Source organism: Pelobates fuscus, chromosome 7, assembly GCF_036172605.1.
Source record: "Pelobates fuscus isolate aPelFus1 chromosome 7, aPelFus1.pri, whole genome shotgun sequence".
NCBI classification, from domain to species: Eukaryota; Metazoa; Chordata; class Amphibia; order Anura; family Pelobatidae; genus Pelobates; species Pelobates fuscus.
This window is the reverse complement of record NC_086323.1, coordinates 163,384,380-163,399,415: the sequence shown is the minus strand read 5'-3', so window position 1 is coordinate 163,399,415 and position 15,036 is coordinate 163,384,380. Positions and strand designations below refer to the sequence as shown.

The window sequence follows — 15,036 nt, the reverse complement described above, 5'->3', positions numbered from 1 at the left end:
TGTCCTTATTTTGCTGCCCAACCACAAAACAGAGTTTCAGCAATTTGCAAATGGCCAAAAACCGACATTTTTTTTATTTTTGTTTTAAAGACTTCCATGTGCACCAATTGAAGTTTCGATGCGGTTTATCTAAAAGTAATAAGTAGCTCTGGAAAAGATGCAGAAGAACTACTTTGCAGTAGAATATAATTACATAAGATGAAATAGGATCTTGTTTCATTAAAAATGACTGTGGAAGATGTGATCACTGTCTATGAATGGTCTTCACTAAATCCCTGTAGAACCACTGTAGTGGTTATGGTGTCAGAGCTGTCCTGGTGACTCTGAATGCAGTGTACAGAGTCCTTCAATTCCATGTGAGTCTAGTTGCCAATATACTGTTTAGCAGCAACATAATGGGGCATTTTGAATTAAATTAAAACAATAATATTTTATCAAATTAACAACAACAATATGATCTGATTTCGGACAATGTATCATATTATTTAGGTAATATGTGTCCGTGTATCATTATATAATACTGCTTATTATTTGGCCCTGCAGAGAAAGGATTCTGCACACGGTTTTGACAGACTACATTGCTCAATAAAACGTGTAGGTCCCCTCCTAGTTTTTAACATTTCTAAATAAAACCCCCCAAAAAACATTGAGGTCATATTGTGATTTATGGGGAGAAGAACAACAGCCATTTGACCTACTCCCCTGAAAGGGTTAACATTAAAGGAACACTATAGTCACCTAAATTACTTTAGCTAAATAAAGCAGTTTTAGTGTATAGATCATTCCCCTGCAATTTTACTGCTCAATTCACTGTCATTTAGGAGTTAAATCACTTTGTTTCGGTTTATGCAGCCCTAGCCACACCTCCCCTGGCTATTATTGACAGAGCCTGCATGAAAAAAAAACTGGTTTCACTTTCAAACAGATGTAATTTACTTTAAATAATTGTATCTCAATCTCTAAATTGAACGTTAATCACATACAGGAGGCTCTTGCAGGGTCTAGCAAGCTATTAACATAGCAGGGGATAAGAAAATCTTAAAGGGACACTATAGTCACCTGAACAACTTTAGCTTAATGAAGCAGTTTTGGTGTATAGAACATGCCACTGCAGCCTCACTGCTCAATCCTCTGCCATTTAGGAGTTAAATCCCTTTGTTTATGAACCCTAGTCACACCTCCCTGCATGTGACTTGCACAGCCTTCCATAAACACTTCCAGTAAAGAGAGCCCTATTTAGGCTTTCTTTATTGCAAGTTCTGTTTAATTAAGATTTTCTTATCCCCTCCGATGTTAATAGCTTGCTAGACCCTGCAAGAGCCTCCTGTATGTGATTAAAGTTCAATTTAGAGATTGAGATACAATTATTTAAGGTAAATTACATCTGTTTGAAAGTGAAACCAGTTTTTTTTTTCATGCAGGCTCTGTCAATCATAGCCAGGGGAGGTGTGGCTAGGGCTGCATAAACATAAACAAAGTGATTTAACTCCTAAATGACAGTGAATTGAGCAGTGAAATTGCAGGGGAATGATCTGTACACTAAAGCTGCTTTATTTAGCTAAAGTAATTTAGGTGACTATAGTGTTTCTTTAATTAAACAGAACTTGCAATAAAGAAAGCCTAAATAGGGCTCTCTTTACAGGAAGTGTTTATGGAAGGCTGTGCAAGTCACATGCAGGGAGGTGTGACTAGGGTTCATAAACAAAGGGATTTAGCTCCTAAATGGCAGAGAATTGAGCAGTGAGGCTGCAGGGGCATGTTCTGTACACCAAAACTGCTTCATTAAGCTAAAGTTGTTCAGGTGACTAAAGTGTCCCTTTAAAAAAAAAATCAAATCAATAAACCAACTCACAAGCATTGTATACAGAGACCCCGAGTAGAACTCTACCACAAAGTAAAGCTATTGAAACAAATACCTCTGTATAACTGCTCTTTTAATGTTTTAAATTGGTTTGTTTTTAAATGTTAGTGAAACTAGGGATATTACTATGTTATGTTACCATATGTTACCACATTTGGCAACAAATAACAGACATTGAAATAATACAAAATATATACACAGTATTTCTCATATACCCATTCATTAAAGGAACACTATAGCGTTTACATGCCTTTCAGCCCAACACCGGTCCCATAATCACGTTTCGCTTCTCAGAGTAGATTATCTCAGCCGAACCAGTGATTATCTCAGCCAATCCAGTGTTTGCACATAGGGAAACATTGGGAGGCTAGTGTACATATGCTGCAAAACTCTGTGCTACACCAATCAAATGGTCTCTATTGGACTATCTGATTGAATAGTCAAGTTTAACTCGGCTGTTGGGTGGATGCGCTGCTAGTGGCAGTCAAGAAGAGAGCTACTAAAGGCAGTTTAACCCTGCAATGTAAACATTGCTGTTTCAACTAAATATTTTGACTTGCAGTGTTAGACATGGACATGGCACCCAGACCACTTCATTGTGTTACTACAGTGTCACTTTAAATGACCACTCCAAGCACCATAACCACTACAGCCCACTGTAGTGGCTATGGTGCCAGAAATACCCAGGCCCATCCCAGAGTAAGTAGTGAAAACAAATAAGAATGAACGGTCCGAGTACTGGCCAGGTAAGCAGGTGTCCGCTCTGCCATAGCACACAGCTAGTAGTCTCTTGGGGCCCTAAGTGCCATTGTCATTTCAATAAGGTGTTCTATGGGTTTGTAGACTGTCATACTTCTATACCACGTGTATACTGTCATACTATTTTTATATGTATACAGTTACACAAGCACTGCACTATGTATTTTGAAAAATGAATTAACAGATGATAAAAATACACACACACACATATATATATATATATATATATATATATATATATATATATATATATATATCACACATCACTAAATGACCATCACAGAGATATTTAGCAAATCCAGCCTAAACAGCTTATATATTCATTATATTGTGGAAGACAGACACCCCCAACTAAATATGAAATTTATGGCTAAATAACAGTGTAGGAGACATGAAATTAACTATGCTTTCTTTTCTCATAGCTACAAAGCAATAAGAATTAATTCACTGTTCCCAATCACAATATACAATTAGATTCAAGAAATAATTATGTCTAAAACGTCTAGATATGAGAGTTGGGCCCAAATTATTCTAGTGCATATAATGTACTCATTGTCTCTGTACACAGCCCCAACTGCTGTGTAGTTACTGTTACAGTCAACACGTTAAATTGTGCCATGCACAAGTCAGCTGTCACTTGCATGCCAAATTCTAACGTACCATGCGACCACATCAGTTTAGTTTAGTTCCAAGTGTACTTATATACGAGTCTGGAATGGGACACTGTTCATTTTTCAACAAGGTTTATCTTGTCAGACTCTCGTTACCAAAAACTCATAACTGTCGTCAGTAAAAGACTATGGAACCAAATATCTTAACGAAAAACGCAAGGCCATAATTTATTCCCTACCATGTAACTGAATACAAAATAGATGTCAGTTTTGCTATTTCAGTAAAAAAGTTAAAACAACATATGTTCTCTAGAAAATTGAGAGTTCAGTCAATAAAGTAGTTAAAAAAAAGAAAAAAAAAAGAAAAAATTACATTGGTATTGCAAAACACAAATTAAGAAGAAAAAAAAAAAACTATTCTAATATTGTAAAACATTTCCGAGCATTTATTAGTATCTTAGGTGTTCTAGCAGGTTTGTCACTAGTAAAAAAAAAAAAAAAAAAAAAAAAGTGTTGATTTTGTGTTGTCTTTGCTTTTGTACGCGGCACATTCTGACACCTCTTGGTACTACGTCCGCCGATATTCTGTAATAGATGAGCTTGGTGACACACTGGGAATGTGGTGTATTCTCACGGGTTATTCCGACAGAGAATATTGCACACCCCACATACACACCTTTACTTTACCTTACAGAGAGACATATAATCCGTTAGACTACGTACATGGTTTTGCTTTACCCTAAACATACTACAATATATCTACATAAATCCTACACAAACTCAACCTTTTTGACAGGGACACAAATTGTATTCAAGGCATTAGCTTAGTGAATATTCTTTGATTAGAAAATTAACTTGGTAACCGGCTATTTAGATGAACACTATAACATTAGGAATACAATCATGTAGTGATATTTAGGTGCCCACCTCCTCCCCCCGTGTTCATTACAAAATCAGACCTACTTGCCTTTAAGCCATCACAACACCAAACTCCACGTTGGTGCCTCCTCTGCTGAGATCATCAGTAGGAAAGCATTGGGAGTCTAGTGTGCATGCATGGTGAAACGCCTTGCTGTGCCAGTCAGCATCTCAGATATGCATTGAATCAATATATCTCTTTATAGACCATTCACCATCTCCATGCAGAGCACAGGACGTAGGTTCTTAAAAGATTGCATGACCTTGACCAGGAAGTCTATTTAGTGGCTGTCCGAGTGATGGCTACTACAGGTGGTCATAGGCAGCAATGTAAACACTAATAAACAAACAAAACAACATTATACCACTATATAAGAAAATAAACAAGAGTCTCCTAAAAAAAAAAAAAAAAAAAAAAAAAGGTCTCACCAACAACAAAAGTATACAAAAATGTATTACAAAGAGGAGAAAACTCTATAAATCAAAGAACACCCACCCAAATATAGAAGCAAAATATGACCTATAAAGTTATACAATAATAATAATAATATGTATAAAACACAGTCTGATAAATAATAAAACCTAAAAAAATAAAAATAAACACAAAATAGTGTAATACAGCTACAAATAATCAAGAGGAGGAGAAGGGGTAAAATACTCACAAGATAGTATTAAATAATAGTCATATCTCCCCAAAGGGGAAAAACTTTTTAGGCCATGACCCAGAGAACAAAAAACATACATTTTGAAGAGGATACAAAGCATCCTTTGTTTTTTTTAAAGTAAGCCTTGACAAGGATGTCCCCTTTCCACACTTGTGTTTACCCTGTGTATAGAATCGTTACTAGCCACTATTTGCCCACACCGAAAAGCATCCCAGTCAAATCTACTGATTAGAAAGTAGAGGCCTATGTCAATGATGTTTTCTTAACAGTACGTCACCCCATGACCTACCCATCTCAGAAAAAACACTTAGTTATTTGGGAGTGAATATTTTGCCTTACTGGATTATACTCCCTTGATGAAAATAATTAGAACAAGACCAGCGTGATAATGTATTGATCTGCAGACTGGGAGGAATAACTACCATAAAGATGAATGTCCTTTTTAATATCTATTTTAATATCTATTTCAAGTCATTCTATTAGTCCCAATGCACAAAACTCTACAAACGGTACAGTGACACCTTTGTTGGCAAAAGGCTAATTATGGATGCCCCACAATGCAAGGTGGCTTAGCACTCCCAAGCTTGAATTATCTCTACACAGCACAACTTATCAAATTCTTGATAGGTACTACCTGACTCTCGCTAAATGCTGGGTGAACATTAAGAATGACATTGTGCTGCATGATATGCTGCCTTACTTCACCTGGCTATTGAAAAATAAAAATAAAGTTTATGCTACATATCCACCCAAGTGCCCTCTTATTCTGCACTTACTACATATATGGAACTCTACATCGCTAAAGTTTTCTCTCACTTTGGACTGCTGCCAGCTAATGCCTCTATACAGAAATCCCTTATTCTCACCCAGTATGCAACCACAAGGTTATTACAATTTCGACCAATTAGATGTCTCACGCATAGAAGTCCTGGTCACAGAAGGCTGAATGAAAACAAATGTATACATTAAAGAACACCTGTAACTGGTGTTAGATGGGCTGTGGCCAAGCTGAGATGCATTACCATCAACAGTGGAATAATGTAGCTTTGCCTACAACCATACAGGACACAGGTGGCTTTACAGCTATCTCAAGCCTTAGATGAACCTACACACCCTGAGACCCTGATCCACGGATCTTCCTTCTCTCCAGGTCAGTTGAAGGCCTATAGAGGAATGAAACTAAGCCAATATCTGCGGTGGCACTAGTGGCTAGAAGAGCTCTGATATGACATTGGAGCCAATTAACATTGCCTTCTCAGGACGGAACTGCACAATATTCTGACCAATATCAAAGACATGGAAAAACTTACAGCACAGATTTGTGATACTCGTGGATACAGCATCCTCTGCTACTCTAAGGAGTGGGGTGCGGAACCTAGACTTTTCTTCTATCTCCCCATTCCTACTCTTGTATGAACAAGTTTGTGTACATTATGTATTTACTTAAGTTAACGCTTTGTGTTGATTCCTGTTAAATTGCAAATGTACAAACTGAGCGGCCTTATATAAGTCACATAACATAACGAATATTGTCAGTGTAAAGGTATTTGCTTTATTGCTGAAGGTTTCTCACCTCCCGGATTGTAAAACATATAAGTAATTTAAAAAAAAATATATATATATATCCAATTTAAAGGGGGAGGGCAGGGCAGGAATGAAAGATGTCTCCTGAAATTCTTACTTCATGTTTCTCCTCTTTAAGACTCCAAAAATAAAATGGGAAAATTATAGGTTACTAAATAATCAAATGCAAAAGATAAGGGTGTGTGAAGCAATTTTGCACAATCCATTGGACAGGATTTTAATATGTTACGAGCCTAGTCATGCAACACACTAACTGAATGCTGTCTGGTTTCAATATAGTCACACAAACATTTACTACAATCCTTTTACACATGTTCAAATGTCAGTATCCAAGACTATCTATTTTAAAAGCCAAATTAAGGAACTGCATGTGACTCTTAGACTCATTACGAACCCCACGTTGTTATTGTGCTCACTGTGTGTATCTCAGACACCCGCATATGGAGGACTAAGATGATTTGTTAAAGGGACACTAAACACCAAAACAACTTTAGCTTAATGAAGGAGTTTTGGTGTATAGATCATGCCCCTGCAGCCTCACTGCTCAAGTCTCTGCTTTTAAGAAGTTAAATCACTTTGTTTGTGCAGTCATAGCTATATCTCCCCTGGCTGTGATTTACACAGCCTTCCTACACACTTCCTGAAAAATAAATCTAAATTTGTTTGGCTTCTCTTATTGCACAGCATGTTTAATTTAAATTTACGTATCTGCTCTTAATTGCCTGTTGGAGCATGCAGCAGCCTCATGTGTGTGACTAATCTTTAAATAGCAGAGCAAGAGATAGGAACTTCTAAAGTACATTGTGCAGTAAAAATGTAACAATTATTTCATGGAGGCTGTGTACGTCACAGCCAGGGGAGGTTTTTCTAAACACAATTTTTATTTTCTTTACAATGTTAAAGGGACTCTATTGTACGCAGAACAACTATAGCTTAATATCTGGGTGCCACCATTTTGTTTGTGATGTCTACGGTTTGTCCTTTTGACTGATGGATCGTGGTTGAATTAGCTTAGCAATTGAAATGGAACTTTGCGCAACCTCCACTCATGGCTCCCCGTAAGAAAAAGTAGTCCCTAGTTTGTGTTATGTGTATTTATAAAAATTAGGGTAGATTTCAAAATGTTCAAAAACAAGGAAAAGGACCAAAAAAAAAAAAAGGAGCAAACCTGTAAAGAGAGTTGTTTTGCAGTATCCCTTTAAGTAAAATAACTTGTTAAGGTTGTTAAGCTGCCTGATCGAAAGAGTTTGGGACCAATACAATAAGGGGCCAATTGGCTGGGAAGAGAACCTTTTTGGTAATGTTTAATGTTCTAGTCTCTATATTTTGTCATTTGCCTCTGTGCTTTTAAATAAAGTATTGTATTCATAAATAAAAAAAAAATGTATCTCTTCCAGGCATCACTTATAATGAAATGCACCATCTGCACTTCTCAAACTCTTAACAACAACAAAAAGAGAGGAAAACATTTACTAGAAACTGCAGGGGGGGCGCATGGTGTGAATAACACAATACGCTCATTGCCAGTTTAAAGGGTTACTGCCAGCACCATGACCACTTTATTTAAAAAGGACATGCTGCCTTGAGTATGTATATGCAGAGATTCACTGCAAAATATTACATATATACAGTATTAACCCCCTCTGCTGCCGGAGTCAGCTTCTAGCAAGATCATAGGGGTGTCCTTAGCGAGCGTAGAACTAGAGCTCTGGGTGGCGAATGTTAATTCTATGCAAAACTGGCATTTGACATGCACAGCATGTTGGTGGCCCCTCCATCCTTCGGTTCATGCTCCCTGACCTCCCATGACAAGGAGTGAGCAGAGGAAGATTGTCAGAGGGAGAACTTGACATTGGTGTTGGTCGGGGGCGGACCAGCAGCGTTAGGGTTACTTTAACCAAAAACTGAATTTTATGAAAACACTGTACAGATGTTTAGACAGCAACTAAATGTATATTTGCTAAATAATTATATATTCAATGATAACATTTTCAACTGTAGGATAATAGCTTCTTGATCCAAGGATAAATCTTACTGTCATTCAAAACATGCGTCAAACTGGTTTTTTTTTGCCTTCTTTTAGAGGAAGTCTGAACATGTCTCTTTTCAGCCTATGTAACGGTTTTTGGGTTCGACTAACCCTTTAATCACTGGGATCTTTACAAGTAACAAATAAATAAATAAATATATAAAAATAGTATCTGCTTCCAATTTCTAATGTCTAACCCACCAACGGAGACAGAGAGAAATACTGACAGTTTCCAGGTACAGCATGTTTATATTATGCCTGATGCTTTCTAAAAACTGGCCTTAAAATTAGAGAAACTGAACCTGCCACGGTCTACGTTGTTATTGTAACTAGCAGGATACACTGACACAGGGATGTAAATAGCTATGCTGCCCTTGGGAGATCTGAAATACAATTCATCCTTTTGTAATGTCATATTTTCAACAGTGTAACGCTGGCAAACCCTGCGCGATGGTAGCTCTGTAGGTGCTACAGAGTATTTAGTTGTCTCCTAAAGCAATATATATTTTATCTTTATGATAAATGATATAGTCGTTGCTTAAGGAGTTGTTTAAACCTAAAGTGAACCTGTCTTGTCATAACATGTTCGATTTAACATAATACGCTTGCATTATTTGTTCATTTGTACAGTGTTAAACAATTAAATGTGCCTGCTTGCAATATGATGGAATGATATATAATCCTTTTTAAACTGGGCATTATCAGGGCCCCATTTTACTATTGTTAATACACGCATATAAGTTATATCACTAAACCTTTATCAAATAGAAATTGTTGCCGATACAAGCAAACAATCCATTTCTTTCAAAAAGTACAATAAAAAAATGGGGGGAATTTAAAAAAAAAATAAAAAAAAAATCACAAGAGAAGCTGGTAGCAGGGCAGAGTATATTGTGCATACACAGAACACACACAATAATATACATACAAACTGCAAACATTTTCTGAGTCGTGTATGCTTTTAGCTTGGCTACTCTGGCATTAAATGTAAAATTCATTTCAAAGTCTCACATTGGTTTATAATCTTGACTAGTGTCTGCATACTTTGCATGATGACCTCGGGTGTAAAAAAGATTCAACTATTGAATCTGTTTGTGATGGAAGACCCTAACGTCTGACAGTCAATTGTAGTGAGGGTATCGCCAAATAGAAACAATGCAGTTTCACAGGAAGTTACACGGTTTTCATTCGCAAAACTTCTGATACAACATCTATGCGCATTAAAGGAATACTATAATGCTACAAATAAAAATCTGTATTCCGTGGCTCCACCTGGCAGTATAAGGGTTAATACACCATTAGTGTACTTACCATATTACAGTACCTCACATCCCTTAGATGTCACCCAATAAGCGGGGGTTGCTAAAGCGCAGCAAGTGCATTAGGCCATTCCTTTAGGAAAGTATTGCTGCAATGCTTTCCTATGGGTATTTACCATTTACCGGACGCTGGATGTCCACAGGCAGAGCGTAAGGTCGTCCAGCGTCAGTTAGGCAACAAAAGTCGCCTAACAAGCAGGAAGTGCCTCTACTGGCTGTCTGATTGACAGTCACTAGAGGCAATCTTATCACTTCTCAGAAACTACAATAATTAACACTGCAGGGTTAAAGGGACACTGTAGGCACCCAGACCACTTAAGCTCCTTTTTCACCTAGTGCTGCAATGTTAAACAGTCTGCACTCAGTGGCTTACGGAATCCAAACTGACTTTTGGTCCATTATCTAATGCTGGACGTCCTCACACTCTGCATGAGGACCTCCAGTGTCAGATTTTTCCACATAGAAAAGCACTGATTCAATGCTTTCCTATGGTGAGGTCTAATGTGCGAGCGGCATTTGCCGCGCATGTGCATTAGACCCCGCTAGTTGTGGGACGGAGGAGGGGGCGGAGCTTCTACCCAGCGCCGGGATCAGGTAAATAAAGGGTTTTTAAACCTTAATTTACCGGGTAGGAGGTGGCGCGAGGGAGGGGGAAAGCAGAGTATTCCTGGCAGTACAGTATCCCTTTAAGGGTATAATGTCACTGCACCCAGACCACTTTAATGAGCTGAAGTGGTCAGCGTACGTATAGTGTCCCTTAATGATAAAATGGTTATATTGTCTAGAGTTCCTCTTTCAATTTAATTCATCAGATGAACAAGCATTTTATTTCGGACAAAACTAACCCCCTACTATATAATGTTGCAGTCATAACAGTTATCCGCTAAAATTGGTGTATCTGAAATTCAAAAGGCAAATTTAAGACAAAATAGCTGATCTGGAAACAGTTATTTTTCCAATTTTCCAGTTGCTTTAAAATTTGCATTCATGGTTTACTGAAAAAATCCTATTTGGTTTTTAAGTCAATATTTTGTGTGGCCTTCCTTGGAAAGCAAGCTGAATCACGTTTTTTTTTGTTTTTTGTTTTTTAAAAGGGGGCAAGATACAAAAGGCTCCTTACATATAATGATCAAATGAAGTGCTTGGCTACATCTGGCTGAGTCATATGGTACCACAATACATAATTGATTATTTTTATTGTTTTCATGATTTCAATTTTTTAAAAAAATTTTTTAGAATAATCTTCAATGAAAATGGTTGAACTCATAAAAAGCAGAAGTGTATTGCAAACACATAACATAAGTAATTAACATTGATAGTAATAGATAATAGCTATGCACATATCTCTAAGTCTTATATATCTCCAAATATGAGGAAATGAATAATATTGATTATTGAGACACATGCATTCAAAAGTGATGTAACCTACACTACCTGTTCACTCTTGTTTGCTTGTATGATGTCTTTCTACTTTATGCATTCACAACTATTATTGGCAACTCCCAACACTCATTGCCAGCACAGTCTGCTCAGATGAGGCCTAATAGATCATCCAGGTTCAGACCTGAGCTACTACACATGCTTATTCCAATTCCTCAAGTTAGATCCTTTATCAGTTTTCACCAATTAAGACTGAATGGCAAAATCAATGAAATAATGCACAAAGCAGCTTTGGGTCACTTATTAGAACCCCAAAATACCTCTCGCATTGATCAAGGCTATGCTATATAATAATAATAAATCAGATATATCTAAATAAAGCATGGGATTTTCTGTGCTTTTCTCACAGGTGTAACAGATCAGAATAGTGATTAGAGACCCCATCACCCTTCAGGAGTGCTGACATACACACTAATATTATAATGAGTAGGGACATCTCATTCACACACTTTATAATGAGCACAGATCCTACATTATAGAGCTCAGTATAACAAATGCAAGTCGCTTTATAATGAATACATGCTCTATTTTTGTATTATTATTATTATTATTATTATTATTATTATTATTATTAAATGCACTCATTATATTTTGAGTACATGTTACATCATAATGAATACACACCCTGACCTTGTAATGTGCAGTAAACACCTTTATAAAAAGTAGTTTTTTTTCCTAATATTACATAGTTTGTTATAGTAAGCAAGCACAGATTGCTTGTTATAATAAGTATGTTTCAGTTATGGCAAGTACAGACCTCCTTATACCTACAACCATATGAGGTTAACTATATAGCCTTTTCTAATGCGAACAGAACACCCCAATAATTAGTCCAACCATCCTAACAAAATGTACACCATTCAATATGTGCCTCCTGCTACAACAGACCTTCTTATAATAGGAACAGGCCCCTGATATGACAGCCCTCTCCACCCCACCCCACAGAAGTCGAAGCCCTGTTTTAATAAGCACCCACAATTTAATAAAGACCCCTGTTATAAGTTCCCACTTCCCATATAATAAAATCCTATCTGACCTGTCAGCTGAGTGATGTTCATTCCCTCCTTGCATGTGAGTGTGGAGGAGTCAGGGTTATTCTCTGGGTGCCCCTTGTGCCAGGCTTGGGATTTCCAGTGTTTAAATCCTGTATGCACCTCGTAGAGTCCTACTCCAGTCCTGGAATGAGTGAATTAAATTCTCTGTTACTCCTGGGGTACAGCCTTAAAGGAGAATCCTCAGTATCAGAGTTGGGGGTGCAGCCTTGGTAGGTCCCAGGGGGTTCAGAGTTGGGGGTGCAGCCTTGGTAGGTCGCAGGGGGTTCAGAGTTGGGGGTGCAGCCTTGGTAGGTCCCAGGGGGTTCAGAGTTGGGGGTGCAGCCTTGGTAGGTCCCTGGGTCTCAGAGTTGGGGGTGCAGCCTTGGTAGGTTCCTGGGTCTCAGAATTCGGGGTGCAGCCTTGGTGGATCCCTGGGTCTCAGGGTTGCAGTCTTGCAGTGCCAGTTCTGGGGTGCAGACTCTGGGTGGCTGTCAGTATTGGGTTAAAGCTTTGCAGGGTTAGTCCTGGGGTGCAGGCTCGGGGTGGCTGGTAGTAGTGGGGTGTAGCTGTGCAGGGTTAGTCCTGGGGTGCAGGCTCGGGTGGCTGGCAGTAGTGGGATGAAGCTGTGCAGTGCCAGTCCTGGGTTAGTCAGTGTTGTGTCTCCTGATGTGTAGAGCAGGTTGGCACACCATTCCCTATGACTGCCTTCAGTTTGAACAGTAAAACCCGCCCAGAGCCTCCCCCTCCCTGCTCTGCTAATTCCCAGTCCTCTCCCAAATCCACACTCCAGTAGCTCTTTCCTCACCCCTACAGCTCCCTCTCTCAGTACTGGTTGTCTGACTGAGAGGTGCCCCTTGCTGTGAGAGGGGTAATAGTGAGCAGACATTACTGTGATATGACAGCTGGAGAGGCACACACGCCTGCTCACCAGGGAATAGCTGGTGTAATATAATAAGACCCTCAGCTGCTGCAAAACCTCTTTGGGACCGAGCCACAAATCTGGTTTCATGAAGTTGTGGAAAATGTGATTTCCTGTATAAATAGACCCAATAAAATATATCACTGCAGCCATGTAGTTACCTCTAGTTTAGTCTAGCTAACTCTGGAGAGGTGGGGGAGGGAGAAATGGTTCATTATCAGTCCTGTCATATAGGACTTTATAGTGACAGCCAGGACTCTCCTAAATCTCTCACAGTAATAAGGGGTAGGGGCTGCACAATGCCGGGGAGGGGGAGAGAGAGAGGACCTGCCAGAGCTGGAAACTGGAGTTGCATGGACCCCCCTTTCACTATACAAGACAGCAAGCTGGGAGGACCAAAGGGGAATGTAGTGACCCCCTCCCTGGACACAGGTAACAGGCAGGGAGGGGGAAATACACTTATAAAAATAAACTTAATATCTCATTTAAAAACAAAATTTCTAAAAACTATCCTACCCCACAAATTCATGGGGTTTGAATGTTGCATTCCTTTTTACATAATATAATAAAAACACAAAACAACTTCTTCCTTCAATATGTTGATTTTGATCAAACTGAAACCTTTGGCAAATGGCCGTGAACCTTTATTAACCTTTAAACATCAACTTCCTTAATAATAAAATCATAACTTTTAACAAAAAAACAAAATAAACCATTAACTATTTCCAGGCTCCGCCCCCTAAAGCTCCGCCTCCTGGTTTATAATCCACATAAACCAGGTCCACCCTCCTGTGATGCCCACATCTTTATATCCCATATTAAGGTCACTACAAAATTCATAACTAAAAGGGAAGGGTGGGTAGGGCTGTAGCTCAAATACTTACAAGCAGCCAACCTTTTGATTGTCTGGCACAAGTTGAGTTAAACGATTGGGAGGTGGGCACTGTGGGCCCTTGGCCTTGAGCTTTGTAAAGAGCCCCAAAATTTCTGATGGCAGCCCTACTTCTCTGTGTGTTTGTATGACTGTGTGTCTTTATACATTCATGTGTATATACATGACTGTTTTACGGACACTATAGATGCAGAATCACTTTTTAGGTGACCGCCCCCCTTGCCTCCCTTTGAAAAGGTATTTTACTTACCATTTTTCCAGCACGGCTTCAGTCCCGCCCCAGCTGACTCTGTCTCGCCTCTGAGACCAACGAATTTGACGATCACTGCAAATTCAATTTAAATTTCTTCATAAAGGAGACTAGGCATGTGCAAAACCTGCCGAAACATTGCAGATTTTAAATCCGCTCCATTTTCTGTCATTCCTAGATGTTCTCAACTAAGCTTCTCCAAATGGGTAGTAATGAGTGAGGAGTGGCACTGCAGAACTGCAACCTATAACAGAATTAAAAGAGACACTCTTTTTTATTTCCATATTTTATTTATTTATTTATTTTTTTGGCTTACCACACTCCCCTCCAAAGGAACAATTTTAGTTTTTCTAAACTGCAAATATTTCTTCCCCACAAAAAATAACTGGTGAGGCACTGCCCCAAGCACACCTATAGACGAGCCTCCACTGGACAAAAAAGATGGTAAATCCCGGGTGGGCGCCCAGGACCGGTGCTAGGATTTTTAGTTACACAGGCGAAGATGCATTTTGGTGCCCCCCACCCTCGTTTAAAATAAGGTTCATACAAACACAGAAATAATCATACAGAGACATACAGACACAGACAGAGACATACATGCAGGCATATAGACATACATACAGAGGCATACCGTCATACAGACATACAGGCATACAAAGACATACACGCATACAGAGACATACAGACACATACATATATACAGGTATACAGAGACATACAGGCATACAGACACATACGTACAAAGACATACAGGC

The 15,036-nt window shown here is 38.8% G+C and overlaps 1 protein-coding gene across 1 annotated transcript in view; it reads right to left on the bottom strand.

Moving 5' to 3' along the window:
* ARHGEF3 (Rho guanine nucleotide exchange factor 3) overlaps nucleotides 1-12,937 on the bottom strand; it is a 321,423-nt gene extending 308,486 nt beyond the window's left edge. The window contains exon 1 of the mRNA XM_063426886.1: nucleotides 12,223-12,937. Coding sequence (XP_063282956.1) covers nucleotides 12,223-12,257 — 35 coding nt within the window. The 5' untranslated portion in view covers nucleotides 12,258-12,937. The remainder of the gene's footprint in view (nucleotides 1-12,222) is intronic.
* Between the last annotated feature and the right edge of the window lie 2,099 nt (nucleotides 12,938-15,036).